The sequence below is a fragment of the Talaromyces rugulosus genome, chromosome V, assembly GCF_013368755.1.
Source record: "Talaromyces rugulosus chromosome V, complete sequence".
In the NCBI taxonomy this organism is placed as follows: Eukaryota; Fungi; Ascomycota; class Eurotiomycetes; order Eurotiales; family Trichocomaceae; genus Talaromyces; species Talaromyces rugulosus.
In genome coordinates this window covers 151,359-178,637 of record NC_049565.1, presented here as the reverse complement: position 1 = coordinate 178,637, position 27,279 = coordinate 151,359, and the positions used below count along the sequence as shown (strand labels likewise).

The following is a 27,279-nucleotide window of genomic DNA, read 5'->3' as shown; positions in this document are numbered from 1 at the left end:
TTGTTATTAAAACATACGAATATTCCATAGTGATGAGAGCTACACGAAAGCTCGCAGGTGACTAGGATATCAACTAAAGTTTGATACCTCGGATTCTGAACCTTGTTCAGAATGAGGAGAAACAAGCTACTGTTCCTCAGCCTTGTTTTGGTCACTAAGATGGACGCTGTTGATGTAGATGATGGGCCTCAGCTACTCAACGAATGTGAAGGAGACAATTATTTGCTCTATTAAGCAATGATATGCCGCGGTAAAAGACCCTCCAGGGTCTGGATCTACAGGACTTCTCACACACTAACTACATATTCTCGGGACGGTGAGCTTTGAGGGGTTCGACGAATCTGTCCGAGACCCTTCCTCGGTACGATTGTATGCCTAAAACGGTCATCAATCAAGGGTGTGATGTCAGGCACCCAATGTAGAACAGATAAATTTATATGGCCACCCGGTTGATCGTAGTTTCTATTCTACAACTAGACCTTTATTCTAATCAATTCCTCCCTCCCTTTATACCAAAAAAATTGATACGCGTAGGCAAAATGTCTGCTGTCATCGAAAAGTCTCAAAATGTTTCATCAAGCCCAGGGTGGGATGAGAAAACTGTGAATGAAGCATCCGAAAGCACAAAGATCGACCAGGAGCTTCTTGACGCACTCGATAAGCCCAAGGAAATCCTCAAAATTGTGCAAGAGGGGCTTCTCCTGGCTGGAGGGGCTGTAGCCATTCTTCTGCAAGTGGCCAATCCAGGCGTGGCGAAAGGAGTTGACCAGCACAGTAACTTCTCTTACCGGCCATTGGACCGACTACGAACTACCATGACATATGTCTATTGTATGGCCTTTGGCAGCCAATCGGAAAAAGCTATCATTATTGACATGGTCCACAAAGCCCATGCTCCTGTTCAAGGCGCTGATTACTCCGCCGACGATCCTGGGCTTCAGACATGGGTCGCTGCAACTCTTTACGCCGTTGGAGTAGACATGTACCAGCGCATATTTGGCGAGTTAGACAGGGAAACCGCTGAGACCATATACAAAGAGTATGCTATCCTGGCTGTCTCGTTGCGTGTGCCGCCGGAAATGTGGCCAAAAGACCGTGCTGCATTCTGGGAATATTGGAATGAGCAGATTGAGACGGTCGAGATTAGCCAACACGCGAAGAACGTTGCCAAGGATCTACTGTACAATAAAAATGCCCCTCTGCACGTCTGGGCGAGCCTACCGCTGGTGCGACTCATCACGGCTGAGATGCTACCAAAGCGAATCCGTGACGAATACGGGCTTAAGACTACTAAAGCCAGAAGAGCTACTTACAAGTTTGCGCTGGGATTCGCGAAAATGACTTATCCAGCCTTGCCGAAATTCATTCGCACATATCCCAAGCGGTACTACATGAAAGATATGCGACGTCGAATGCAGAAAGCGACGAGCTAGAACGCTGAATTTCGCAAATACCCCTAGAGCAAAGGTCTAGTTATCTATTCGGCTTTATTTATCACATGTTGTGGCTTTTTTGCTTTTCTCTTTCTCTCGGAAGCGATAAATAGTTGTGGATTGTTATAACTTATAACTCTTGCCAACATGAGTCAATCAAATCAGCCACGCGCTATTTTCTCCACGTCTATTTAAAAATGGCATTGTCTACTACCCCAGATTTGCTTGATTCATGACTAGCTAAGTGTCCAGATGTCATGATTCAATGTTGATACTACGTAGTACGTACTCCGTAGCCCCACAAGGGTGATGTATGTTTTCCCAGAACCGGTTTAAAGGCGGAGAAAATTAGGTTCGCTACCGAGATGCCGAGAACCCCGCAAGAGATAACAATATGTAATACTGGCAGTAATAATAATACGGAGTAGCGGAGGCGGGGAACAGGGGTAGGGTGGTTAGTATGTCTTCATGGGCACATGACTGGTTGGCGTTTATAGAGTTGAGAGTTGATCCTGCAAAAGGAAAAACAAAAAATGAAAGAGGTAAACGGTAAAAGAAAAAAGAAAAAAGAAAACGTTAGAAAACTCCGCCGGGGGGTAGGGCTGGGTAGGGTCAGGGTTATTTTAACTTGAAGGCGCCGGAGTGCCGACTGGTATCATGGTATGGCATAAATAAATCAAGTTGATGGACTGTTCTTTCCTCCATTTCATTCTTTCCTATTTATTTTATTCTACCCTATTTTAATCCTATGAGGATGATGATTCGAGAATGAGTAATTATCAAGTCGGCTATATAGTAAGTACTAATAGGCTTTATGGCGTGGCGGTCTCGCGGATGCTGTATTTCCGGCCAGCCCACCACCAGAACAAGTCTAGTCGCCGACGTGGAGGCATGATAATAGACCCCTTACCTGTCTTGAAGAGCGCCATCTAGTATTGATTTCCATCAACCGTGGTCTGTAGGCTGGAGCTACGTAATCGTGTGCGTTCGGAATGGCCGAGGCCTGGCTGACCAGCGAGGCTCGACACATTGATCATTATTATCTACGCCGCCGCTGAGCCCTCCACATAGTTACTTCCGTCAACAATTGCTTCTTCTTTATTCAATGAACAACTGAAGATGCTTGAGTACCGGCCACGAGCGCGCCCGGTGCTGCGACGCACCCGACGAGCTGCAGCGGCATGTTATACATGTCATAAACGGAAAGTCAGATGCGATGCGCTGATCCATGGGCTGCCCTGCACAAACTGCCGAATGGACGGTCGCGATGATTGCACCCTTCGGTCGAAAGTCTCTGATCGGTATGAATAGATTTCGTCTTTCTGCTCTGAACTTTAAAGCAGTCATCTTTTTTTTTTGTGCGTTGTGACGTTGATGTTGTGAGAAAACAAGGACAAAAACCACCCCGCAAACAGCTAACAACAATGCTCTCAACAAGGAGCTCGCGCCTGATAAGCTCACCGTGACAGCGACAGATTTCGCGCACATGGATAACGCCCCTTTTATTGATGAGTTGGAGGCTCCTTCCTTTCCGGACAATACGGCTCGCGATATGCCCATGATGGATATGTTTGACACCATGTACAACCGAGATTTCGACAGCAATGCTTCCGATGGAAATGTAATCTACTCCTCCTACGCATTTTTAGACGTCGGCCACTTGTCGTCGCTTCCGAAGGATGACGTTGAATTTCTCATCTTGAAGCGATGTCTACATGTCCCGCGCAAGGATGCATTAGACGAATTCGTTAAACAGTACTTCACCGTTGTTCATCCATTTGTGCCCTTGATGAATGAAGCCGAGTTCTGGCGGCTCTATATGGGTTCTGGGAACTCAAAAAAGATATCACTATTTGTTTTCCAGGCAATGCTATTTTCTTGTTGCGCGGTAAGAGGTGACGGCTTCTTATTTTTTGCCGATACTCACTGAAATATCTACAGTTTATGCCATTAGAGACACTGCAGAGATGCGGATTTGATGACAAACGTGCGGCACGAAGAGAACTGTACAAGAGAGCAAAAGTAAGTACAAAGCATAACGGACCAGCTGAAATGTCGAAAGCTAATTTGCAGACCTTGTTCGACTTGGATGCAGAAGACCGGTGTTTGGCGAAGGCGCAGGGCGCGCTTCTCCTTTCTCACCACACTTCTGCCCAAGACCCTCAAGCAGCGAGCATATGGTTAGCAACCGCAATTCGCATCGCAATGACTCTCGAGTCTTACCCAATGCTTCCATCCGACGAGATTGATAAACCCATGACGAAACGACTGTGGTGGGCAATCATGCTTCGCGATCGGAGTCTCTCCCTTGGACTCCGGCGTCATCCTCAAGTTACTGCAACGAACTTCATGGCCGATGAAAACCGTCTCCACGAATCCGAGTTTGAAGACGAGATTAGAAACTCTCGCGTCTTTTCTAGAGATGTAAAGAGACAATTGTTTGCAGCATTGCAGGAACAATGTAGACTAGCTGTGCTGTTAAATGATGGGCTTGTGATCGTTTTTCCTCCCCCAGGCCCACTAACTCAGTCTCACTCAACCAAGGAAGTAAAAGAAACAAGGATAGTTCTTCAAATGGTGAAGAAACAGCTTGCACAGTGGAAGAAGCAGTCTTCATTCTTCCCCTCGGAGACAAGCCCTAAGCTTCACGATACGGTAAAGCTTTTTACGCATGTTACTTACATGTATTATTAGTAAGCCAAAGCCTTTGCTTTTGTTGAAACGGATACAGCCTGACAACTCAACCAGTTCTGCACAAATATCCATTGCCCACTACGAGGCCCTCCTGGTTGAGAATACTGATCGGACCGCCGAGAAAGATTATGCTATTCAGATACAAGAAATAGCCAAAGATCTTCGTATAGCCATTGACGGTCTGACATCTACCATTGAATACTTTACGGCTCAAAATGCTACTGGCATGTTACCTCTTAGCGTGTAAGTATTTCACTTCTCGGATGGAGGCCTTGGACTTTCTCTCACATAGGCCTTTAGGTTGGCATACGCTGGTATGCCGTTGATTCTTTCCGCAATCAATCTAAAACTGTCTCCGTCGTATTCTCAGATGCTAGTACGAAGAAATCGCCTGAACACATTTGCAGAGGTAATTCGGCAATCTCGACTTCTTTACGATGTCACCGAAATCGTTGCTGCTGGAACGAATCGAATCCTCCAGTTAGCTTATGCTATAACAAAAGAGCTCTTTCTCCGAAGAAAAATGTAAGCCGACTTGATGATATTGACTCATATCAATTTAACTTTACCCAAAGCTCTCCACTAACCTCGAGCAGTTCTCGATATACCAATTTATCAGCTTGCCCGTCCCTGGAACCGAGAGCCACAAGCTGGGACGAAGCATACCTTCGATATCCTAGAGCATATCTTTATATCTCAAAATCAGTGGAGTACAGTCTTTCCGTTGGAAGACTACCCACTGAGGTTGCGCTTCCGGAGCAAGTTCGACATGTGCCATCAATCGTTTTAGGAACAAGACTGCCATGGACAATTTCGTCTCTTCCTGCACAAGCGTTGACGGAAAAGCCATATGATGAGGTGCGTAAAAGTAAGGAAAAAGAGTCAGAGGTGGTTTTTGGGTTGGATCTCATTTCAGAAGAGCAATGTCTTGCTGAGACTTGGGAGAGTCAAAATATTCATGAGGATCACGGGCCATCAAGCGTATCAGAAACCTTTAACCCATCGTCACTCATTTTACCACGCGTCCATGAAAACCAGTATTATGCCGGAGAAAATATTAATCTCGACTATTTCGATGTCGAGCCTGTATTGGGTGGTTCAGACCAATTCTTAGGTACGTTTTTTCCAGTTAAACCTTTCAAATGACTAAGATCGAAACCTCGTTAACAAACTGATAACAGCTTCACCTGGTCAAGAAGAGGAAGGGCTAGTATCGTCGACTGACGATTCAATGGAGGCAGACCGCCCCTCGTCATCCATATCGTCACCACTATCTGTGCATAGCAGTAACCAAGAACCCTCCTTCGAGTCTTTTTTCCAGTTGTTAAGGGATGAGATGAGTTATAAAAGCCCCATTGAACTGTAAAATGTATGCTTTAACGCTGTGAAATGACAGTACATGGTTTTACTCGTTTGCATGAGACTGAAATTTACCGATTATTCATTCAGAAATAACATAAAATTGTACAAGGAGCGATGCTGTGAAATTTTCAAACCAATAGAGTAAAAAAGCATACTTCACAACTTCCATTCATGTGACCATGCCCTGAAGAATACAATACACCTTTGCATATTGCCACCTGGGAACACTCCAGAAAAGAAATAAGTATACCCACATAAACCCTAACAGCTTTGTCCATACGCTTCTTATTAAAAATTCGTAGAGTTCGCCTTTTCCAAGGCGACGTGCAAAAAATCTCAGGGACCTCTCCACTGCAGTCTCCAAAACCCCTCCGATGAAGTTCATACAGAACCACCATATATCCAAGCGCCAGCTACATCGATCGCCAAGGCTCCATGAAGACATTGCGTGTATTAGGCCAGACAATAGAAAAACCACGAAAATCTTTCCGACTTTTTCTTCCCTAGAGGCCGGCCGCAGAAAACCGACATTTCGAACGAATAGCTGTGCATAATTTTGGTACGACCTCAGGCTGATCTGATGCCAGAAAGTACCCCAAAATCGGCGAATGCTCCAGGAATTGTAAAAAGAACCGAATAGTGGAGGCCAGTCACAAGGTTGATCAAGTCGAATAATTGTAACTGTGATAAGAGATAACACAGTATGAGCTGCATCCAGCTTGGTTACAACTGCAGCCACCCACCAAGATACAAACACTGCCCTCATCCATACTTCGTGCTCTGTGACAGGAGCCGATAAAGGGGATAAATACAGTAAGCGACGGAAAAAGGATTGATGAGCTAGGTCAAAATCTTCCAATCGAATGGATCCAACCAGACTAGAAACACGAGAGTGGGGCCATAGGCGTTCAACCAGATGTATGGAACCAGCTTTGCGAGGCGTATTGAGGTGAAAGAAAATAAACCGTGCGCTTTATCTTTGGTCTGCCGAAACTTACGAGGAACTTGTCGAGTGGTCCCAATTAGACGCGGGTTATTCCAGAGTCTGAGAGAAGCGTGATACTTCTTGGGAACATAACGAATTATGACTCCACAATTCTCTGCTGACAATCCAGCTTCTACCCAAACATTTTGTTCTTCAAGAAACAATAGTGAGGTAGAGTGCGTTAGCCACACAAATAAGAGTATGCTCCAGAGGCTGCTCAAGTCTCCAGGCCAGTAGTTTGCTTTCCGAAGAGATAGATAGGCTGGTGTTAGCAATAGTGGTAGTAGCATAACTCTGTGGGTGATGGAGACATTGCCCGCAATGAAAAACATTCCAACAGAAAGAAAAAAATATAGAATAGGCACCGATGTTGGTAGGTATGTGTAGAATAACTCCATTTCGACCTTCGTAGCAGGGCTGTTGTTGTACTCGTAGGTTGCTGGGATGTGTCTAGAGTAAAAGTATGAAACAACGAAGGATAAAAAGCGAGTAGGTGACGTGGTTCCTAATGATGTAGTTCTAGCGAGTTGAATATAGACTAGAAAGAATCATAGAGAACAAGGTTTCATTTTAGCCGATGCTTTGTATCGTTGTTCAAAGATCGACCCCTATAAGGGCTCTCCCTTTGATTTATTTTTAGAAAGTTAAAATTACCACCAAGAATAACCTAAAAATATTGCATAACATTAATATCACTTAACCAAGACGAAGATGTAGACTGATATCTGGCAGGCTTGACACGTTCTTGTGTATCGTATAACGACTAGTCCCTGAGATATAATATGTAGGGGTCATTGACCCACTGCTAAAATTAAAACCCAAAAAAATTATGCTAATTGAAAGTGGTATTGTTATCTTTCAAACGTTGTTAGTAGGCTTATTGAACCCTCTATTGATACCTAGAAATGGAACGCATTTTATTCAACTTCCTCTGCTAATTTATGTTTCATGAAAATTTAAAGGACCCATTTAATCCCTATAGATAACCAATGGCTGGGTCAATGTATTTATTCTCTTGTTTTGTTCTTTGCGATATGCAAACACATCTTAAAACACAGATGTTAAACACGTGCGTCATGGTTTTATTATAAATTAAACACTTTCAATCTGCTAAAGTGTGATGTCTATTAGAACTATGCGCTATTGCGGCCCGAGTGCATAAATCCAATCCCTTATTTTGTTAAGCAGCAAACACCCCGGCTATAGAGTTGACAGCATGCAGCTTATTACTGCTTTGGGTTCGGCTATAGTCATAATCGCATACGGAATACAGCAATGTTCTGCACCTCCTCTGATATTGGAGACAGTAGTAACTGGTGCAGTGTACGCATTTTACACCTCTCAGGACCTAAAATATTATGAGACTAACTCTATCTCAGAGCAGCAGGGACAGTAGGTGGCATTAGTGCCTTTTTAGGGACACTGCATAAGAGAGACTACGTTCACATAGATAAACGTGATGATGATGTAAGTCGTTATTCAGCATATAAGTTCTTAGGCTTGGAATACTGAATATTTCAACCAGACTTTTGCGGGGTTTCCCCAGCCAGCTGGCGGCCTTTGCAAGTCCCAACTAAGCTCATCTCACATACTGTTTTCGTCGCTTGAGACCGGTACTCTTCGAATTGACAATCTTCCACCGGCCTGTATGACACTAAGCACTGTGTTGGGCGGCCAAAACCCGAATTCACCCGCGCCTATTCCTCTGGGTACGCCTCCACAACCGTAAACTCACCCACGTCTTTATATTGTCATATATACCATACATGATTTGGCTACTGCTAACAAGTTAATTTGTACAGGATCTGCCGCATTGAAATATAATAACATTACCCGGGAAAGGTATAACAGGATTCACTTTCTTCTTCAAAATTATACCACGCCCTCTTAAGAGAGTTTACGGCTCAAGGACAATTTTCCTTTAAGACACGTTTCTAGCACCCGGCGGATCAGTGTTTATTCCCTAGGACGAGTCATGGTCTTGATGGAGTGTTATATTGTTCGTTTTCTGAATCTGAGGTCGCCTTTGATTTGAAGTCCATCACCTTTTAGCTTATATTGATCGAAGTGCAAGTACGGATGTTTTCTAAGAGAATATCATATAATATTACAACTTTGGATGTTAATACTGCGAATTGACTATAGAGAATTGCCGAAAAAAGACAAGCTATCAAGGGCGAGGAGAATTAGGAATTTCTCTAGTTCGCCCACCGTAGGACGATCAACATCTAGCAGCGAGGTTGGGCATTAACAATATATGGCTTCCGCGGGCTGATTCCACGAATTAATCAATGCTCCCCGCACGACATTGACGGGAAAACCGTATAGCTAAACATTAGCAGCTCGGACAAATGCGACCCGAGAGATCTGCAGAGAAATCACCAGCTCCGAGTTACCCAATACGCTCGCTAAATTTTCCGCTGGATACCGTATGAGTGATTCCCAGCAGAAAGTGCCCATATGAGGCGAAAAAAGCGAGTACCCAATGGAAAACAGACTTGGTGTGAGATGAAATTGCTTGTCTTTGTATTGTAATCCCTATTATCTCTAGGGGGATTCTTCAGGCACGATATAGGGTCGGCTCCACCTCATGGGGAACACGGAATATGAAGCGGGGGACCCCCCACCTCCTTATAGCTTCGCATTGCGTCAAGCTTGAACATTTAAAATAACTCGGCTCATATTTGACCCGAAGTTTCGGGGTCGTCGTGCTGGAATCGATATATCTATGGCGGCAAGGGGCCTTGCGAGATCATCGCTCAGATGTCAAACAACCCGGACTCTGGAACTTTATACTCCTTTTTGTCCCCAAATTGACTGGCTTCGAACGACACCTTCATCATGCTCGCCAACAAAGGGGCCCTGTCCCTCTCTCTTTTCTCGTCCTTTGTTTTTTCCACACAGATACCATACAGTGAATATATTCTCGCCCCTTCATCACGTCTTCTCACAGCCGGGGAGATCTACATGATCAATGGCACTGTGCAAAATGCAGCGTGTTTGACTAGCGATGGTAGCGCTTGTGGAGGAGCAGTTTTCGTTGGCGTCAACTCATCCGTTACTCTGGACTTTGGCAAAAATATCGCTGGCACAGTGCAATTCAATGTTGATTCCGTGAATGGCTCCAATGAGTTCCTGGGATTTTCGTTCACTGAAAGTTCTGAGTGGATTAGTCCATATGAATGTGATGCCACGCAGAACTCTGGGCGCGATGCTCCCCTATGGTTCCCCATCGGTTCATCAGGGTCATATGGTGCAGATAAATATCACCAGAGAGGAGGATTCCGTTACATGAGCGTGTGGCATAACTCCTCCGGAACGCTTAGTTTGTCCGATCTAAAAGTTAATTGGACAGCTTCACCAAGCGCAGAAGATCCGAAGTCCTATTTGGGCTATTTTCATAGCAGTAGCGAGAAATTGAACCGGGTTTGGTACGCTGGTGCTTACACGAACCAGCTCTGTACGATTAGCACGGACACAGGCAGCGCGCTGAGCTTATCTCTTGATGACTGGTATTATAATGCTACTCTTACTAGTAAGTGGACGTGGCACTGAACTAGCTTTCAATGTGTCAACCTTGCTGATTTTGAGTCTGGCCCTGGTAGATGGAGCTGAAACCTTGGTGGATGGCGCCAAACGAGACCGTCTAATTTGGCCGGGGGACGTCGTTATCTCACAGCCCTCTTTGTTTGTCTCTACGAACTCTCTCGATTCTACTAAGACGGCCATCGATGCATTGCTTGCGAATCAGCAATCAAACGGTCAACTTCCATATTACGTGGGGCCACCGATAGACCTAGGCTCTTCCTTTACGTGGAGCTTCACTTACCATCTCCATTCATTGAATGATATTCACGATTATTATATATACACTGGGGATATTGATTACCTCAAGTCTGTTTGGTCTAATTACACCCTTGGTATGAACTACATCGTGGGAACAGTCGACAACTCTGGATTAGCAAATGTGACGAGTTCCAATGACTGGCTGCGATCTGGGATGGGCGGGCACAATATTGAGGTAAAGTCACTGAAATTAGCTAGAGAAAAACTATTCAATTAACCAAGATTTTCTAGGCAAACGCGATATTCTATTACAACCTTGGTCTTGGTGTGCGGCTTGCACTGGCCGTCGGCGACACGACTTATGTGCAGAATTGGACAACCACAGCTAGCACCATCCAGAGCGCAGCCAATTCCCTCCTCTGGGATTCTTCCCAGAATCTATTCAAAGACAATGAAGAGTCCACACTATATCCGCAAGATGGTAACTCATGGGCCGTCTTTTCTGGCCTTGTCAGCTCTGCTTCTCAGGCATCTTCTATTAGCGATTCTTTAATGGCTCGCTGGAATGAATATGGCGCACCTGCCCCGGAAGCTGGAGCGACGGTCTCACCGTTTTCATCTAGCTTCGAGTTGAAAGCACATTATGCTGCTGGACATGCAGATCGGGCAGTCAACCTCACGGAATTTATGTGGCATGACTTCATGTTAGAGGACCCTCGCATGACTAACAGTTCATTCATTGAAGGCTATTCAACCAATGGGAGTCTGCATTATGAACCTTACAGTAATGATCCGCGGGTCAGTCATGCTCATGGCTGGTCTACTGGTCCGACATCTATATTGACCTTCAATGGAGCCGGAATTCAATTAACAAGTGGTGGAGGACAGAATTGGACAATAGTGCCATCCCTGGGCGGCTTGAGCAGTATTGAGGCTGGCTTCGAGAGTCCACTGGGAATATTTTCGGCATCATGGACACAGAACTCAGGGGGACTAGACGGCGATTTTGAAACCCCACAGGGATCAACCGGTACACTTGTCTTGCCGGCGAGTCAAGGCAATACTGTAACCATAAGTGGACCTGGAGGTAATACAGTTCAAGGCCCATCTTTTAATGGGAGTACTGTGACTGTGAATAACCTGACTGGAGGTAATTACACTGTTCGTTGGAGCAGTTAAATTACATATATAATATCGTCCGAGATAAAGGTTGCCTGTCCCAATCTAGTTCGTGCTTCAGGGCGGCAACATACAGCCAGAAAGACATCTTGCGTTCAGCTGTCTGCGTGGCTCTTCTTAATTGGATGCCTTAAAATCATTCCGGCAAAAACTGGCTACATTAATTGCATTATTGTTACCAGTTGTCTCACATTATTCCATTCAGCGAAAAGAATAGACCACGAAGAGCTAAGTATCTTATAATAAAGTATGTAAATGCAACGATCCCCTGTTAAAAATATATTACTTACATATATACTCGGCCCTTTCCTACTGCGGCATGCCCGATATTCTGCGCCTTGTTGTAACTGCATGCACTAACACCGCTCTGGACTTCTGAGAATGGCCATAAAGCTATTGTCAAACCACTACCGAATAGAGACGTCAATGCTGACTAAGGAAAGTGACCCTGGGGGTATTATTGAAACAACCACCTTCAATGGATTTTCTCGTTGAATGTATCTTTCACCCTCCATTTCGAATCCTATGACGTTTTTTTACCGCACGAAGCCGAGGAGCTAGATATGATACCGATTTCCTAGACCTAGCCCTATCGAGTGAGTAAAGTGTGTGTAGCGAGCAATACAAAAAGTTTTTAGCCTCAAAACCCAGGACTCTAGTTAAGCTTCATACGGCTTTAAGGATTTGATTCGCTATTACTTGTTTTGCTAAAACGGTGCCGGCATCGCAAGACGGAGATATACGGTAGCCCTCTGCGATGGGATCCATGGAAGGACAGAAGAAAGAAGGAAACCAGAAAGTGACAGTATGTTTCTTGATTGATGAGATAATGGTCAATGCGGGAGTTTTATGATTTGTGCTAGTAAGATATTAGTAATAAAGATGACATGAACGTGGGTTGCTACTACGTCTGGAGCGCCAACTGACATTTTCAGCCTAAATTCTATAAAGTATGAATGTCACAGTGCAGAGGATTTCAAAAATGGTCTACTCTTCAAATGTTGAGCAGACACTGACTTTTCCTCGGCTCGTACTAGAAACAACACCAGTCCTAACTAGAGGAGCCTCTAATATATTTCACACTAACAGCCAACTAAATTTACAGCTTATCTAAAGTAGACATAAAACCGGGTTGGTTACAGGCCCCAAAACAAGGGATAAACTGTTTTCGAACCCTCTAAGTGAGACAAGAGCCTAGTCTTTAAGAAATGAGTGCATTCCGCGGCGAATACTAATACTAGTATGAAGAGAGAAGGGAGAAGCCTACCTTGGAGGGGTGGTCTCCGCTAATTAGATCGGTCAAAGCTAGCTAGTCTATTTAAACATAGTTTCCCAGCGTCATAGTAGGTAGAAACACCACAATTGTGGTGAGGCATGCGACCGCACGCGCTAATCCGGAAAGTGTCGACCCCCGATCTCGCTTGTTCTATATGTAAATATATTTTGTTATAATTTTTCGAATTTAAATATTCGTGGCTCGCATAAAACTGGCAGACCTTGCATGTATCTTGTGGTAGAAAAGGTTGATACGCATTATAAAATCTTACATCATAGTCGTTGGCGTATTACGTGCCAGAAGTATTACTTCCATGGTATTTTGTTGGAGATATAAGAGAAAAATAGAACTGCCCAAGAGACCAAAGGTCTTTTGGTGCTGTGGTCAAGATATTCCGAGTTCCACTTGTGGTAACCTATGAAGACCCACCCAGAAGATTTGTATCAACCACTAATGTCTTTCCTCTCAAACCAGATCATGTCCTTTAATGCTGCTTCTAAATGCAGACCTAGTTTCATGACTCGACCATTTTCAATGACAAACTCTGCTTTGACCAAGTCGTCACCGCCATCAAGCCGATCACTGAGATGGGCATTGTATTGTGTCCCGTTGCTGACATGTTCAAATTTCAGGGTAAAGCCCATTGAACGATCCGTAGCGTCGACAAAGAGCACACCGTCTTTGATTTGAACAACCAAATCATGATAGCCGGGGTTCCAGTAACTGCCAATATACGCGCTGAGAGACATCTCCTGTGGCTGTGGGGCAGTAGACTGTGAATTTTGTCCATTCTCTTTGCTTTTATGATGTTCTTCATTCTTCTTTACTGCATGATTGACTTTTGACTTGGGCTGAACATTAATACTGCGGCATGGAGCAGGGGTTTTGGTTTTGGTTTTAGTGGTGTTGTGATGGGTTGTGTCGTCCTCAACACCGAGAAAGTTATCGACCAGCCTCCGGACAAGAATGCTCGCAACGGAATTCGCCCCCTCTGAGTTTCCAACAATAACAGAGCCGAATTCAAAGTCTGGGAGGAAGAAAAACCGGCTCCCCCACCCAGAAGTCACACCATTATGCCCGACAACCATATGTCCCCGGTAATAGTAGATATCTAACCCGGCAGCGTATGCCACTGGCGATGTGTAACGTTTCCGTCTTGTCGCATTTGGGTTCACGAAGGCGCGCATGCGAGTGAGTCCTTCATAGACCTTTTGGTTAATGGGATCTTCTCGGTTAAGTAAAGCCTTGACCCATTTGATAAAGTCGTTTACACTCGTTATAATTGAGCCTGCACCTTGACCCTCTGGGCAGTCTGGACTCTCCAGATCACGATAGATGAAGTCAGCTTTGTTCCAAAGATAGCCCGTTGCCATGCTGGATTCAAACCCTCTCAATCGAGCACTGCTAGGTTGAAGGCTAGTTGATGACATGTTGAGGGGCTTGAAAATTCGCTCCTCGAGAAATGCACCAAAATCCCGCCCACTTTTGACTTCCACTAGATGGGTGGCCACGGTATACATCATATTACAATAGATATACTTTGAACGGATAGGGGCAGCCACTGAAAGGTTTCTGAGATTTCTTGTAATAGATCGAGCATTGTCTGGCCGTGCCGCTCGCACGCTCATGTACGAATCGTTATGGCTGGCGTAGCTTGATTAGTTTTTGATTAGAATATGAAATCGAGTGCTTGAACTCACCCAGGGAGCCCGCTTCTGTGACTTAAAATATCCTCCACGGTGACTCCTTCTGTGTATCCCACTCCAGACATGACAAAATCTTCGGAGAGGAGAGTAGACATCACGGCGTCGTACTGAACCTCGGGAAAGTTTTCATTGTCGTTGACTAGCAATCCCACCGCTGCAGCAGTGAGTGATTTGGAAGACGACGCAATGTCAAACAACGTATCTGCTGTGCAAGGTCTTCTAGGATCTAGGCACGCATATCCATATCCCGTAGAGTCGATTTTACCGTCCTGTATGATGGCAATGGCGAGACCCGGGACATGATGCTGCTTCATCAAATCTTTCACATCCGACGCGAAAGTGGGTGATTGAAAAAATTCCATATTTCCGTACCAACGCGTTAATAATGCGCAACAGCGTAGAGTTAACTATCTATGTAGGCTACCAATTTCGCGACGAAATCTCGTCTCACCTCACAAGAGTCAAATGCCACCTTGGCCTTCCAACGGCCAATCGGAGACGCGTGAATTACATGTCACAACTCCACTAAGAACTAAAATTAGAATACCCGGTTTGCGCTTGTACAACACCTCAGGTCACTATTTTTTGCTAGACATGGTTTCGAATATTTCTGCGTTCTTCCGATGGCAGTCAAAACATAAAGCTAAAGATTTTCGTACCCCAGATGTCGCATGGCTTTTGATGCACCGGAAACAACGACGGGGGGAAAGCCGTTAAATAAAGGTGACACGCCAACTGCATCGTTATACCGCATGTATGAAGGTTTGATTATTGGATATATTGAAGGGTTTCGTTCTGAGACTGAGAATTTCTTCAACAACCCCCTGTGAACTATTAGCGCCAGATCCCAAGGATTCAGATCCAGCACGATACGCCATAATTGTTGTCCTGTCAAGGTATTTGGTTCTAACAATAAACGATTTGTTGGCAAAGGGTTTGCCACGGGGTACTCGACCCATAATCGAAAAACCTTGGAAGGTCTACAATAGAGCCATGGAAGAAATATCGAGTTGGGTCAACAATGTACCCAAGTTGGATACACCACTAGTGATTCCGGACGAGTATGGAAATGAGCCGGAAGAAGAACCTAGAAGCGCGGAATTTTGCCGATGAACATTGTTACCCAAGAGCTCAATTAAGTGTTTTTGTAGTAGTACCATCTTTTGCAATTTGGACAAAGCGTTGGTATTTGAAAGGCGTTTGATCGCTGTCCTGTATTGTGCCATGATTGTTCATTTGGTCGTTGGTGGCAACGTGAGCATAACAACGTAGGTAGGATTCTTATATATCAAGTCTTGTGTCGTTGGGACTGAGCTTTCTCATAGGTACCATCAAGACGCTCACACACACACACTCTCTCCTATTTCTCTTGAAAGTTCGCTATGAAGCCACTGCCATATCCCCGTGGGCACCATGGTTGTCGTACCACCGACGGTCCATGCCGGCCTGCATCCGAGCCTCCTCATTGAAAGGCCCTCTTATCGGGCCCCTGAAATGTTTTTGAACGTTATTTCGAAAAACTTGAACAGGGTCAGTCCCTTCTTGCTCACAAATCCAGGTAAGCCACCGATGACCCGTGGTTACATGCGTGATTTCGTCGTTATGAATGATCTCTAACACGGGAACGCTCTGTTTATCACCGGCCTTGCGAAATTTTTCAATTGTCATTGGATTAACATCAAGACCACGGGCCTCATGTACAAGGGCGATAATGCTGATCCGGGACCTGAGGTTATAGGCCGTTTCCGTTGCCGAGAGCCAGAGGCCGTGATGCACAGGAAGCGCACCAAAGTAAGAGCCCATTTGTTCAATTCTGGTACGAAGTAGAGAAAAGTGCTTTGCTTCATCACTAGCTACTTTCAGCCAGTCATGAAAGAAAGCCCGTGGCAGCTCTTTTTTATTCCCTTCAGTTCGAAACATGGCAAACCGCACGCAAATGTCGATGGCGAGATCAATGGCCCACAGTTCGATATTAGCTAGGGCATGTAGCATAGCAATTCTACTTTTTGCAGAACCAGCCCTCCCTGTCTTCGGGGCATCCCATGGTTGGACTTCCACAAGGCTCTCTCGTGGTGGTTGGTCAGGAGGAGTAGCGATTCCTCGCCCTAGATTCATGGGTGATGGTGATGCCTCTCTAGCCACAAAGAGCGAAAATAGCCGTGTGGTAAGATCGATCTTCTGCTCCGGGTTTGCTGTGTTTAAAATATGTGCCGCCCACTCACACACAGACGCGTTATCATCCAGGTATCGGGCCCCGGGTGTGTTCTCCAGGATAGAAGCTGAGCTCGCATATCGTTTCAACTCCACTTTTTCACTGACAGGTTCTATCCTCGCGATCTTTATAGTATTTATAGTTTCTGATGGGTACTCCAACATCACCTCCTCGCCTCGGATTTTGATGGGAAACGTGCACGCTTTGATTCCCACACTAGACTCGCCTGTCTCTACGTTAAAGTCGTATGCGTGCCAAGGGCACGAGACAACATAAGCCGAGTCTTCAATATCGACAGATGATTCCGCCATTGGGCCTCCCGCGTGAGGACATTCGGCCTCCATGGCATAATAGGACCATCCATTGTAGGTTTCGTTGGCCTTGCGTGTCGACGTATCGATCGCTGGTAGGCGAAACAGAACCAGGCGCTTCCCATCTGACAGATGAACCACATATCGGGTCTGTGTGAGAAGCGATAGCGTACCTAGGCTGATAAGCATTGTGTCGACTGTAGAAGTTGATAAAGTAAACAATCAATAATCTACGTAGTTGAGATCTGGAGCGTTGGCGAAAATTGATCTGCGGTGACGATTTGTGGGTCTTTCTACGGCAAGGCAGTCTTACCACAATGGCAGAATATTTGCTGATCAATTGATGGAGTAATGATGCGTTATATATATCTGTCATATTATTTTTACGCCTCTTTCAACAATATCAATATCTTATGTTTGGGGTATTCTGCAGTCGGACTGATCTTTGAAAGTTCACGTAAATTGACTGGTATTACTTGACTTGTATTTAATCCAATATACCACACACACTTTATTTATCGTTGATAGTACTCGAGGTTTGAAGAATCCGGTCCATTGAACTTAAATGATATGATCTTGATAGCTGCTATAAAAGACCTTTGGTCCTTGGGTAGCCAATCCATGGTTCCTAGGCGCCAACATATCAATTAATGACAGGACGTATTTACAGTTGTATTAATATTACCGTGATTAAATATCATCTGCTTGCTTCTTTCAAAACAAGGCACCCCCACGTTTAAGAGTAATGGAGACAATTATTCACGCTATAATCGATAATCAAAACTGTGTAAAACAGCCATTCCCATGCGTCATGCCCATTTGACGGTTTCCATCCTTTGCTGCAATGTTCCTTTTTGTCCATCGGGCTTCCAGCAGATCTTGACTTGGGTTTGCTCGGAGAATGAATCGTCGAGATACGCCGTGGCATAAATACGGTGTTGATCGTCGGGAACCCTTTTCTCTATCGGAAGAAACGATAAACCGGCCTCCTCTAGCGCCACTATCCTCTCGGTGATCTTGACTGACCGGCGCCAGTCCCATACGCCCTCCTTTCGACGGTACATAGACATGAGCCGAATAGCCTCGCGTCTCGTCAGGGGATCGCGGCACTTGAGGGCAGTCCAGTGTAATGTACGAATGACGCCGGCTTCAAGACGGAAGGGTGACTGTAAACTGTTGTTTTCAGACTGTTCTGCATCAAGTCGCAGTAGCTCGGTTGCTGTTCTTACTATGTATATAAAGTCATCGTTAAACCTATCGAACTCGATCTCGCTGCGGTGCAGTAGTGAAAGTGACATAATGAGGTTAATGCGATGGTCGAGACGAAGAGCAAGAGCTGCACGCTGATCTGCTGATCTGCCCTTCCTCGACAGCATAAAAATTTCAAACTTGACAGCCCACAAATCAAGCTCCTGTTTTATGGGTTCTAACTTGGCTCGCAGTTGATTTCCAACCTCCTGCCAATGCGGGTCTTGAGAATCGCCAGCACAGGGAATTTGATGAATACTAGAGCCTCTGATCATACCTATGCTGTTCATGCCCACAATAGATAGACTTCTACGGGCATGTGCAATATCGGTAAAGTCAGATGACAGCATGGAGTCTTTGTGTGACATTGCTGCCCATGTACACAGTCTTGTGGACCGTTCAGATAAGTCCAATTCAATACGAAAGCGGGAGAACAGATCCGATAGCTCACTAGAAATGGTTTGCGAGTCGGTACTTTGATAAGCTGATACCTGACTCCTTCGATACACGAGATTCACCCCTGCCTCTAGATGATTGAACGCTTGTTCGTGGTTGCCCATGAGCATTTCCAGACATACAAACAAGCTACAGGTAATCAGGGTCAAGTCCGCTTGGGTGTCCTTTTGTTGTTCACTGGGTAGCGTGGATAGATGTAAAGTTAGATTTCGAATGGCCTTATTGTATTGCTGCCATATGAACATCTCGACGAAGCCTGGGTCGTTTGTCTTGGAGTTTTTGTAGTGAGCTGCCCCAACAGCAGCAACAGCATATCGAACGATAGATTCTGTTTGACTCAGCTGAGGAACCAGTCGGTTCCAGAGCTGCGAAAAAAAGAAGCCTGAAAGTGCAGGTGAAGTCTGTGTGCAGAACAGATGGACGTATTGTCTCTCCTGGCGAGTACCTTGACTTAGGATAATGCAGCTTTCTGGAGCCCTAGTAGGGCGCTGGTAAGACGTGATTATCCTCTCACGCAGCTCCCTCTGCGACAAGTTGACCTCGTATCCATCACACTTGCGGCCGGAAACGGCGCATTGCCGACACGCTGGCTTTTGTTCGTCACATTTTACGTGGCGGACTCTGCGAATACCGTCATAATCAGCGATGTGCAAGGAGGCCTGTATGCAAACAAGTATGTAGTTTAGACAGAAAAGGAAGAGGTTACACCGACTTGCAGGTGTTGCATCCCGTATGCGACTTGGGCCGACCAGCTCGGCGATGCATTGTTGGCGTATCTAGTCTACGCAATGACCGGCCGTTTTTGACGGTACAGAAAATAGCCTCATCGAGCGGACCATTTGAAGCAGCCAGGTGCTTAGTTTATGGCTATTATTGTTGTCGAGTGAACGATCAAAATAATCAATTGAATATTTTGGTTCCTGAAAGTGGGTCATGGACACCGTCTTATTGGCCGAGAGGAGGTATACATATACGCTTATAATCCACAGGTTAACAGCTCACTTGAAAGACTTATAATAGTACTTCTTATATTGAGGTGTGATTGGAAAAGTGGATGTTTGATTATAAAACTATTGTCCTCGATCATGAATTCTACAATTAGACGACATTCTTCATTGTATCGCCGATGGCATCTGCACCCCCCCCTCCTCCCACAAGCTGTTTATTTGTCGTTTGGATGAGTACCCGCCGATAACTCGTTAGAGGTGGCGATCCACTGTCTGTAACTTCAAGGATTAGGTGAAGGAGTTGGCCCTTAGATACGGCTTTTCGGCTAATGAGCTCCACACAGCATCTGTCTGGCGGAGGTAGTGCCACCTTGACAATACTTTTTGCCGGATTGAGAGGGTGAATTTCTAGGCGGCCAACCTCATGGTGCGTAGACCATTGCGTGGCACTGGGGTCCTTATACTGGTACCACTTGAAGGCAATAGAGTCAGCAGGATCAGGATCATACGTGGCTGAAGCGTCGAGTTGAATCGTCGAGCCAGCCTCGGACTCTAAAAAAAGAGGCTTCAACCCTTGGTCTCCATTAACGCTGATAATGGGGTGGTGATTGAAGTTTCCCAAATCTGCCGGGAGTGTCCATTGCATCCGCGCCGCAAAATCATTCTGAAATGCGTCGCGCCACCGCCAAATAGTTGCTTGGTTAGACTTGTGTTTGTGTCCATCTAAACCGACCACTTCATCTGCTGTATCGCTGTAGTGCCCGTTCGCCAGTCCACTGCCGCTGGCATCTGTGCGGATGTAACGGCCTCCCCATGACCCGTATTCGGGACATTCCGGAATACCGAGGCCGTTTTGAATGAGGTAAAGAAAGGTCGGCGTATCTCCTTCAGGTATAAACATAAATTCTGGATAGCCCGACCCCAAAGGCCCAATTTGGATGTGAGTGCGAATCCAGTCTTTGCTGATCTTTGTTGGATCGGGGCCCCCTTCGTCGAAGCCATACCAATGTTCACCGGAAATGCCAGACCAGGTTGCCAGGCCATATTGACACCAACCATGCACAGAGCATATGTAGAAAATTTCGGGAAACTTGTTGCGGATCCATACGCCTGTGTCATCCTGATCGGAGATGGTATAGACGCGAAGTTTGGAGCGCAACTTCACAGCCTCCGATGCTGACCGAGTGCGTTCAATTTCCAACAAGACCGATGCCAGCACATTAGTCCCTCCCCAGCACAATACCCATAAGGGTCTATCGGATGGTGTCTGGATGCGGTCGAGAAGTAATTGTCCCCCTTCACTTAGTAGAACATCCGCGCTGACAGCCGACATGCCGTACGTCTAGAAAATGCATTAGTATTAATTTCTCGAATGGCTAAGAATGAGTATGTAAAAAATTCAATACCTCCGCGCCCTTCTTTACCAGGCTTTTTAAATGCTTCGCGGCTGGATATGGATCATTTGGATGTGCGTGGGCATCTAGGTTTTGTACAACCTTCTCGTAGCTATCGAGGATCTTGTGCATGTCCTGCGGACAAACCTTTGTTTTCATCCATGTCGATGTACAAGCCACAAGACCCTCTGTCTCAAACTGGTTTGCATACAGCAGATAGCGAACAAGCGACTCGGCATCGTCCGGCTCATTTGAGATATCGCTTAGGATGAACACCCGGGGCTTATTCGGAAAAGTTTGTAAACGGTCGCGGGAAGAGGGCATTGTCGGGATACGGCTTCATGTAAACTGAGTGGCAGCAGTGCGTCTGACTATCAATCCCCTAATTATAAACCAATGCTTACTATTGCCTGAATAGGAAGTCAGAGCCACCACATCCCGGTCGACAGCCGTGCTAGGCCAAAAGCGGCAGCCATAGGCTTCTCTATACCCCGGTTTTCTCTCCGTTATTTACCTTCTATATACAACACGATGAGCATACCATCAGTTAATCCCGGGGGTGATTCCTCTTTGAGGCATGCTTGGCCCCGCTACTTGGGGGTTTTGGCACGTCCTTTCGCACTTACGGAGGTCGATCTTTTCTTGCTATGGGCAATGCTAGCTTTGATTAGCATAAATATCTAGAAAATTAAATTTCTAAGAATTGTTTTATATGATGCATTGTCTCTTACGGTGAATGGTCGCATCCTTCATGTAGCTTTTCTACTATTCTAATGACGGCCGTTCTTTCGAAGCATCTTTCACACCAGCACCAACAAAATGCGGTGGATCAGCAAACCAGCACTCCTTAGGGAGCTCAACCCCCGCTTACTTTTCGTTGGATGTTTTGTATCTCTTGGGTCGATGGGCTTTGGGTTTGACAATGGCTGGTGGGGAGGTGCGCTGGGGCTGGCACCATTTGCGCGCAAGTACGGTGCCTACAATGAGGCAACAGGTACTTACGATATCCCCTCCGAGAAGCAATCGGCAGGTACAGGAACTGGTTCGGCAGGGATAATCCTTGGCTGTCTCATCGCGCCATGGCTGTGCCAAAATTTGGGCCGCAAACCAACATTGTTAGTGATGGCTAGTTTGCTGGTTGTGGGTATTGTTCTCGAGGCCTCTGCCATAACTTCATTTTGGCAACTTGTCGTTGGTCGTGTTATTGTTTATTCAGGTATCGGGCTAGCATCAAATGTAGTTCCGATGTATCAGTCGGAATGTGCACCCGCTAATATCAGAGGTTTGTTCACTCATGATCACAGACGAAGTAATTCTCCCACTGACGTTGGAGAAACCTGAGTAGGAGCTTTCTTGACTGCATACTCTTTTTGGAATACCTTTGGGGGGTTTCTCGCAGCCCTTGTTATTTTCCTCTCTCAATCTCTGACGACCCAATGGGCATATGTGTGCGTAACTCCTTTGGTATATTGTCGTAACTAAGGACTTACTGAGTGTTTTTCAGAACTGTCATTCTCTGTCAGCTATTTGTGCCCATAGGGGTGCTTCTATCATATCCATGTCTACCCGAGTCACCACGATGGCTAGTTTATCGTGGCCGCTTTGAAGAGGCCGAAGTAGTGATCAAGGACTTGTATGGCCCTGATTACAATGCAACCGAAGAAGTGCAGCTTCTTCGTCTCCAAATAGAGGAGCAGCGGGAGCTAAACAAAGCAACAAGTATCCTCGACTGTTTTCGAGGTCAAAATCTACGTCGAACGATCATTGCTGTCATGGTCCAGGTCTTGCAGCAGGCCCAAGGAGTGTCTTTCATCAATAATTATATCGTGACTTTCATGGAGCAGTTAGGGTTTGAAAACTCTTTGAGATGGAATGTCATTGTCACTGTTTGCGGCCTGGCTGCTAATTTTATATCATTTTACACTTTCGACAAAATCGGAAGGCGAGTCAGCTTGTTTTTTGGTGCATTTTTGATGGCTGCCATGATGATGGGTGTCGCCGGCGCTACTATCCAAGGCACTTCTAGTATTACAGCATCTACTAAAAATGGCTGTGTCGCAATGCTGATACTGTGGTATTGCATCTTCGGTCTCTCATGGGGTCCTGGTGTCTGGATTCTTGGGGGTGAAGTGGGCACTGGGCAGCTGCGTGAACGAACTTTGTTACTTTCTTCACTGGGAAGCTTTGTGACGTCAGTTCCGATTAACTTCGTCAATCCTTATGTACAGGCGGCTATTGGTGGACAAGTAACTTTCATATACGGCAGCTTCTCTGTTGCAGCCATGGTCTTCGTACATTTCTGCTTGCCCGAAACGAAGGACCGCTCTCTCGAGGAACTCGATGAGATGTTCCAGAACGGTGTCCCAACGCGAAAATTTGCCTCACATATCTGCACGGGCTTAGGTTCACAAATCAGAAAGTTGGAGAAGGAAGGTGATGGGGACCTGAAGCAAAAGGAATCTGTCATTAGTCACGTTGAAGTTGCTGTGTAGAATTTCTAAAATTATGTGAGCGCGAATAAACAGAATTATTCCACAATAGCAATTAGTCATATGGCATAATTTAATACTGCTATAACTTATACCTGGATGGTCATATTCTGATTCTTTGCTTTGACATAGCCAAGCGCCATGAACTGATCCACACATCCATTGATAAAGAACTCTTAGAACCCTGAGTGCAAATATATCTTGTAGTCCTCTGAAATATTTATTTTCTCGATATGCAGTCGTTTCTAGATTTTTGTGTGTATGCACTTTCATCGGTAAATGCCGCGGCTAATAGGTTGATAGTTGTCCAACGATTTTTTGCTGTTGCGTATGACAGTGGTGTCAAACCCCATATGCAGTGGGAGTCAAACACAATCCCAGAATGAACAAGAAGTACCTCAACTACCTTATCATGGCCATTTTCTGCTGCCCATGAAAGAGGTATCCGTCTGTAATAATCATCTCTTGAATTTGGATTGACTTTGCCGGTTGATAAAAGCAGTCTGACCACCTCGTAGTGTCCATTTGCAGCAGCCCACGATAATGGGGTCCGGCCAAACTTGCTCTTCGAGTCTGGATTTACTTGAGGAATTCTCAATAGAAGGTCAACAACCTCCGTATGTCCATTCCACGCTGCCCATGACAAAGCTGTTCGTCCAGAGCTACTAGTCTCATCTGCGTCAACATCCGGTTGTGCTAGCAATATCATCACCACCTTAGTATGCCCATTAAGTGCTGCCCAGGATAATGGTGTCCACCCGTTACCATCGCTGGCCTGTGGATGGGTTGTATCATGGGAAAGGAGGTACTGGACCATGTCTTCGTGTCCATTCTCTGCCGCTAATGACAAAGGGGTCCGCCCATTAAGATCTCTGGTATTACAATTGGCCTTTCCTTCTTCCAGCAAGATGCTAGCGACTAGAGTGTGCCCATTTCCAGCGGCCCAAGACAAAGGGGTATGTCCACACTCGTCCTTGAGATCGGGGTTAACGCCATTCTCTCTAAGCAGCAAATCTGCTACATTTCCAGATCCAGCCTCTGCAGCCAACGCCAGGGGTGTCCATTGACGCCCAGAACACGTAGTAATAGCGGAGGCATTTGCTCCTTCACTCAGTAACTTTTGACATGTTGTGACTTTGTCATGTTTAGCGGCCCAGAATAATGCGGAGCTCTCGGATGTTCGTACATTCCGCCGGTACATGTAGGTATTCAAGAGATGGTAGAGACGTGCATTTGTCTGGACAAGCGCGTTGATGTCCTTGTCGCATTGTAAAACTTCGGTGATAGATAATAATAATTCATTTGGCAACAATAAGAGCGTCATCTTTGGACTTTGATTGGGAATAATACAGCGTAGAGGTGAGTTCTAATCTGTCCCTTTATACAGGCTTAGGTGGCTCAATATTTTACTTTAAGAAACCCCCTGCATTTACCAACTAATCCATACAGTATTGTGTTTCGAGAGGCATTTTATTTAATTGGCCCAGTACTTGAAAGTCACCTATGGAATTTCCACTCGCAATAACTAATAAAACTTGACCCCGCTTCATTTCTATGAGGCATTTTCTAGCTGTGATTATGAATTTTGTAATTTATACACCTAAAATTCAATAATCCATTCACTGTGGCTATATTCGGGGGTTTGGATTTCAGTGAGGCATTATTATGGGGGGATCAAGGCCAATCGTGCATATTTCCCGCATTCCCCGCCTCGTTACATTATCCACGGAACAAATGAAATAAAATCATCTTATCCTTCCTAAAAATACAGCTCGCACTTAAAAATAGTTCATGTGAAAGTTACAATAAGGTACAACATTAATGACTATTATAAGAAAGAACTGTAGCTTTTCATGGGAGTCTAAACTAGCACATTCAACGAGATTGTTTCTTAGAAATCTAACCTAGTAAATACCTGTATTGACACTGCTGACCGATACATTGCGTATCTCGCAGCCAGATATTGGATGCTGTTCGTAAGACCCATCCAACACAGTCTCCAGCCAGGCGAGAGCTCGCCCTTCGCCGTTGACAAATTCGTCCTCGTGTCCGCCGACAGTATTCCTTTCGTAAAGTATGTTTACCCCTAGGGAGCAACTTCTGTGAACGTAGTCGTCTGTTTGATTGACGGGAGTAACCTCGTCGTGAATTGCCTTGTAAATAAACAATGGTGTCTGCGGGACACCGTGGTAAGTCATGATAGTATTCAACTGAAGCGCTCGTTTGACTAGCGGCGCCTGCATGACTGCCCTTCCACCCACAAAATAATCGTACATGTTCTGATTCGCGAATGTGGCGTGAGCTTGTTCGTATGACATGTTTCGGATTGAAAGAAACCCTGTCTTGTTATATGGGCCGGAAGTCTTTAGCTGGCTTATAATATAGCTGTATGCGGCTGGGTACTGCGAGGTAACCCCTAGTAGGCCTGCCATACCATGGCTTGCAAACTCCGTGTCCCCAACGGTGTCAAAGACATAAGTCGTATTTGGGACTAGTCCTCCAAGAGCAGCGCCAATGATATTGAGCTCTGGAGCATATTGTTCCTGAAATTCTAGAGCCCATTCCGATGCGATAGACCCCCCAGAGTAACCCCATAGAGCTAGTCGTGCATCTGGTGCAACACCGACTCCAGCTTCCATTATCGCTCGAAAGGAGTCAAGAACCGCATGTGCTTCTTCAATTGCAGCCACATCAGATGCAAGCGGCCCTTCAAAATCAGGCACGTTGACAAACCACCCATGCCCGAGAGCGTAAGTCAAATCGTGCCAAGGAGTCGAGTATACTGCATAACTGGGACTGGAGTCCACGTCGACCGAGTTATAAGGAAACTGATAAGACAGCACAGAGCTTCCGGGCCGATTTGTCGAGCCTGGTTGAATAGAAGGCGCGAAAAGGGTCGTGACGGACCAGGATGGTTTATACTGGCTGTCCGTGGTTCGATACAAAATGTTGTACGCAGCAGAGCAGTTGCTGCCAACGATAGAAGGGAGGTTCCCAGGTGCATGACGAATGCGCAAGATGGTACCGGGAGCAGCTTGCTCGAAATTATCAGGCGTACTGTACCATGGGTCTTTACTGGGCGGCATTGGTGTCGACGGGCCGGAGATGATGGACTCTCGTGGCGAAAGTGCCACAGAAAATGCCAATAAGAGGTGCACGGCCATTTGTCTGTAGAGAAGATACATTATGACGATAGAAAGCAGTATCCCGAAAGTGCTTATTTCGATGATTTGACATATGCAAAAGACTTAGAGGCTTCAAATTACAAGTCTCTCGGTTAATTGATGTTGAAAGATGTTTAATTAATTTCCTGAGTGTACGCTATTTATATATGCTAAACGCGGTATATTTTCTAAGTAGAGACGGTGTAACATAGGAAAAGCTTGTCTGATATTGACATGGAGGTTAACAAAGCCCGCTATAATGTTAAAACAAAGAGCAGGAACTTCAGTTGCGTTCCAGACAACAAAGAAACGGCTACCTTCAACCTTTTGATAGCGGGACTGGTAAGCGGGACTGGTAAGCTTAAGCGCCTGTTGCCTTGCCACCGATGTGGATATGATAATGCTTCATGTCATTGGCGGAGATAGGACTTAATTCCCCGTGACTAGGGTACAATTGCATGTGAAGTAATTAAACATTTTAATATTATTAATTACTATTAGCTTACATAACTATCTGTGATCTTGTAACGTACCAAATCGAATCACATCCACAGACAAGACCAACAGTCCATTATTTGCAAAACTTTTCCGAGGCTTCAAGAAAAGTATATATTCGAATTCAATGCACATAGTCAAA

General features: G+C 45.4%; 11 protein-coding genes across 11 annotated transcripts; 5 read left to right on the top strand and 6 right to left on the bottom strand.

Annotated features, from left to right (window-relative positions):
* Positions 1-539: 539 nt before the first annotated feature.
* TRUGW13939_08612 (uncharacterized protein) lies at positions 540-1,433 on the top strand (the record flags this gene model as incomplete). The annotated part of the gene is made up of 1 exon (XM_035491745.1): positions 540-1,433. One exon carries the CDS (start codon positions 540-542, stop codon positions 1,431-1,433), a length of 894 nt encoding a protein of 297 aa, XP_035347638.1.
* A 1,254-nt stretch (positions 1,434-2,687) lies between these two features.
* TRUGW13939_08611 (uncharacterized protein) lies at positions 2,688-5,493 on the top strand (the record flags this gene model as incomplete). Its single annotated transcript, XM_035491744.1, has 8 exons — positions 2,688-2,734; positions 2,826-3,321; positions 3,375-3,455; positions 3,507-4,088; positions 4,165-4,370; positions 4,428-4,652; positions 4,724-5,241; positions 5,309-5,493. 8 exons carry the CDS (start codon positions 2,688-2,690, stop codon positions 5,491-5,493), a joined length of 2,340 nt encoding a protein of 779 aa, XP_035347637.1.
* A 2,197-nt stretch (positions 5,494-7,690) lies between these two features.
* Positions 7,691-8,203, top strand: TRUGW13939_08610 (uncharacterized protein; the record flags this gene model as incomplete). The annotated part of the gene is made up of 3 exons (XM_035491743.1): positions 7,691-7,797; positions 7,854-7,941; positions 8,000-8,203. 3 exons carry the CDS (start codon positions 7,691-7,693, stop codon positions 8,201-8,203), a joined length of 399 nt encoding a protein of 132 aa, XP_035347636.1.
* A 1,112-nt stretch (positions 8,204-9,315) lies between these two features.
* TRUGW13939_08609 (uncharacterized protein) lies at positions 9,316-11,439 on the top strand (the record flags this gene model as incomplete). The annotated part of the gene is made up of 3 exons (XM_035491742.1): positions 9,316-10,009; positions 10,080-10,495; positions 10,552-11,439. 3 exons carry the CDS (start codon positions 9,316-9,318, stop codon positions 11,437-11,439), a joined length of 1,998 nt encoding a protein of 665 aa, XP_035347635.1.
* Positions 11,440-13,158: 1,719 nt separating this feature from the next.
* On the bottom strand, positions 13,159-14,783 carry TRUGW13939_08608 (uncharacterized protein; the record flags this gene model as incomplete). Its single annotated transcript, XM_035491741.1, has 2 exons — positions 13,159-14,359; positions 14,416-14,783. The coding sequence occupies 2 exons, from the start codon at positions 14,781-14,783 to the stop codon at positions 13,159-13,161; spliced, it is 1,569 nt and encodes a 522-aa protein (XP_035347634.1).
* A 1,018-nt stretch (positions 14,784-15,801) lies between these two features.
* Positions 15,802-17,133, bottom strand: TRUGW13939_08607 (uncharacterized protein; the record flags this gene model as incomplete). Its single annotated transcript, XM_035491740.1, has 1 exon — positions 15,802-17,133. The coding sequence occupies one exon, from the start codon at positions 17,131-17,133 to the stop codon at positions 15,802-15,804; it is 1,332 nt and encodes a 443-aa protein (XP_035347633.1).
* Positions 17,134-17,753: 620 nt separating this feature from the next.
* TRUGW13939_08606 (uncharacterized protein) lies at positions 17,754-19,413 on the bottom strand (the record flags this gene model as incomplete). The annotated part of the gene is made up of 2 exons (XM_035491739.1): positions 17,754-19,269; positions 19,355-19,413. The coding sequence occupies 2 exons, from the start codon at positions 19,411-19,413 to the stop codon at positions 17,754-17,756; spliced, it is 1,575 nt and encodes a 524-aa protein (XP_035347632.1).
* Positions 19,414-19,746: 333 nt separating this feature from the next.
* Positions 19,747-21,313, bottom strand: TRUGW13939_08605 (uncharacterized protein; the record flags this gene model as incomplete). Its single annotated transcript, XM_035491738.1, has 2 exons — positions 19,747-20,937; positions 21,002-21,313. 2 exons carry the CDS (start codon positions 21,311-21,313, stop codon positions 19,747-19,749), a joined length of 1,503 nt encoding a protein of 500 aa, XP_035347631.1.
* Positions 21,314-21,808: 495 nt separating this feature from the next.
* TRUGW13939_08604 (uncharacterized protein) lies at positions 21,809-23,481 on the top strand (the record flags this gene model as incomplete). The annotated part of the gene is made up of 3 exons (XM_035491737.1): positions 21,809-22,271; positions 22,335-22,437; positions 22,494-23,481. The coding sequence occupies 3 exons, from the start codon at positions 21,809-21,811 to the stop codon at positions 23,479-23,481; spliced, it is 1,554 nt and encodes a 517-aa protein (XP_035347630.1).
* Positions 23,482-23,698: 217 nt separating this feature from the next.
* On the bottom strand, positions 23,699-24,802 carry TRUGW13939_08603 (uncharacterized protein; the record flags this gene model as incomplete). Its single annotated transcript, XM_035491736.1, has 1 exon — positions 23,699-24,802. The coding sequence occupies one exon, from the start codon at positions 24,800-24,802 to the stop codon at positions 23,699-23,701; it is 1,104 nt and encodes a 367-aa protein (XP_035347629.1).
* A 580-nt stretch (positions 24,803-25,382) lies between these two features.
* Positions 25,383-26,642, bottom strand: TRUGW13939_08602 (uncharacterized protein; the record flags this gene model as incomplete). Its single annotated transcript, XM_035491735.1, has 1 exon — positions 25,383-26,642. One exon carries the CDS (start codon positions 26,640-26,642, stop codon positions 25,383-25,385), a length of 1,260 nt encoding a protein of 419 aa, XP_035347628.1.
* Positions 26,643-27,279: the final 637 nt, after the last annotated feature.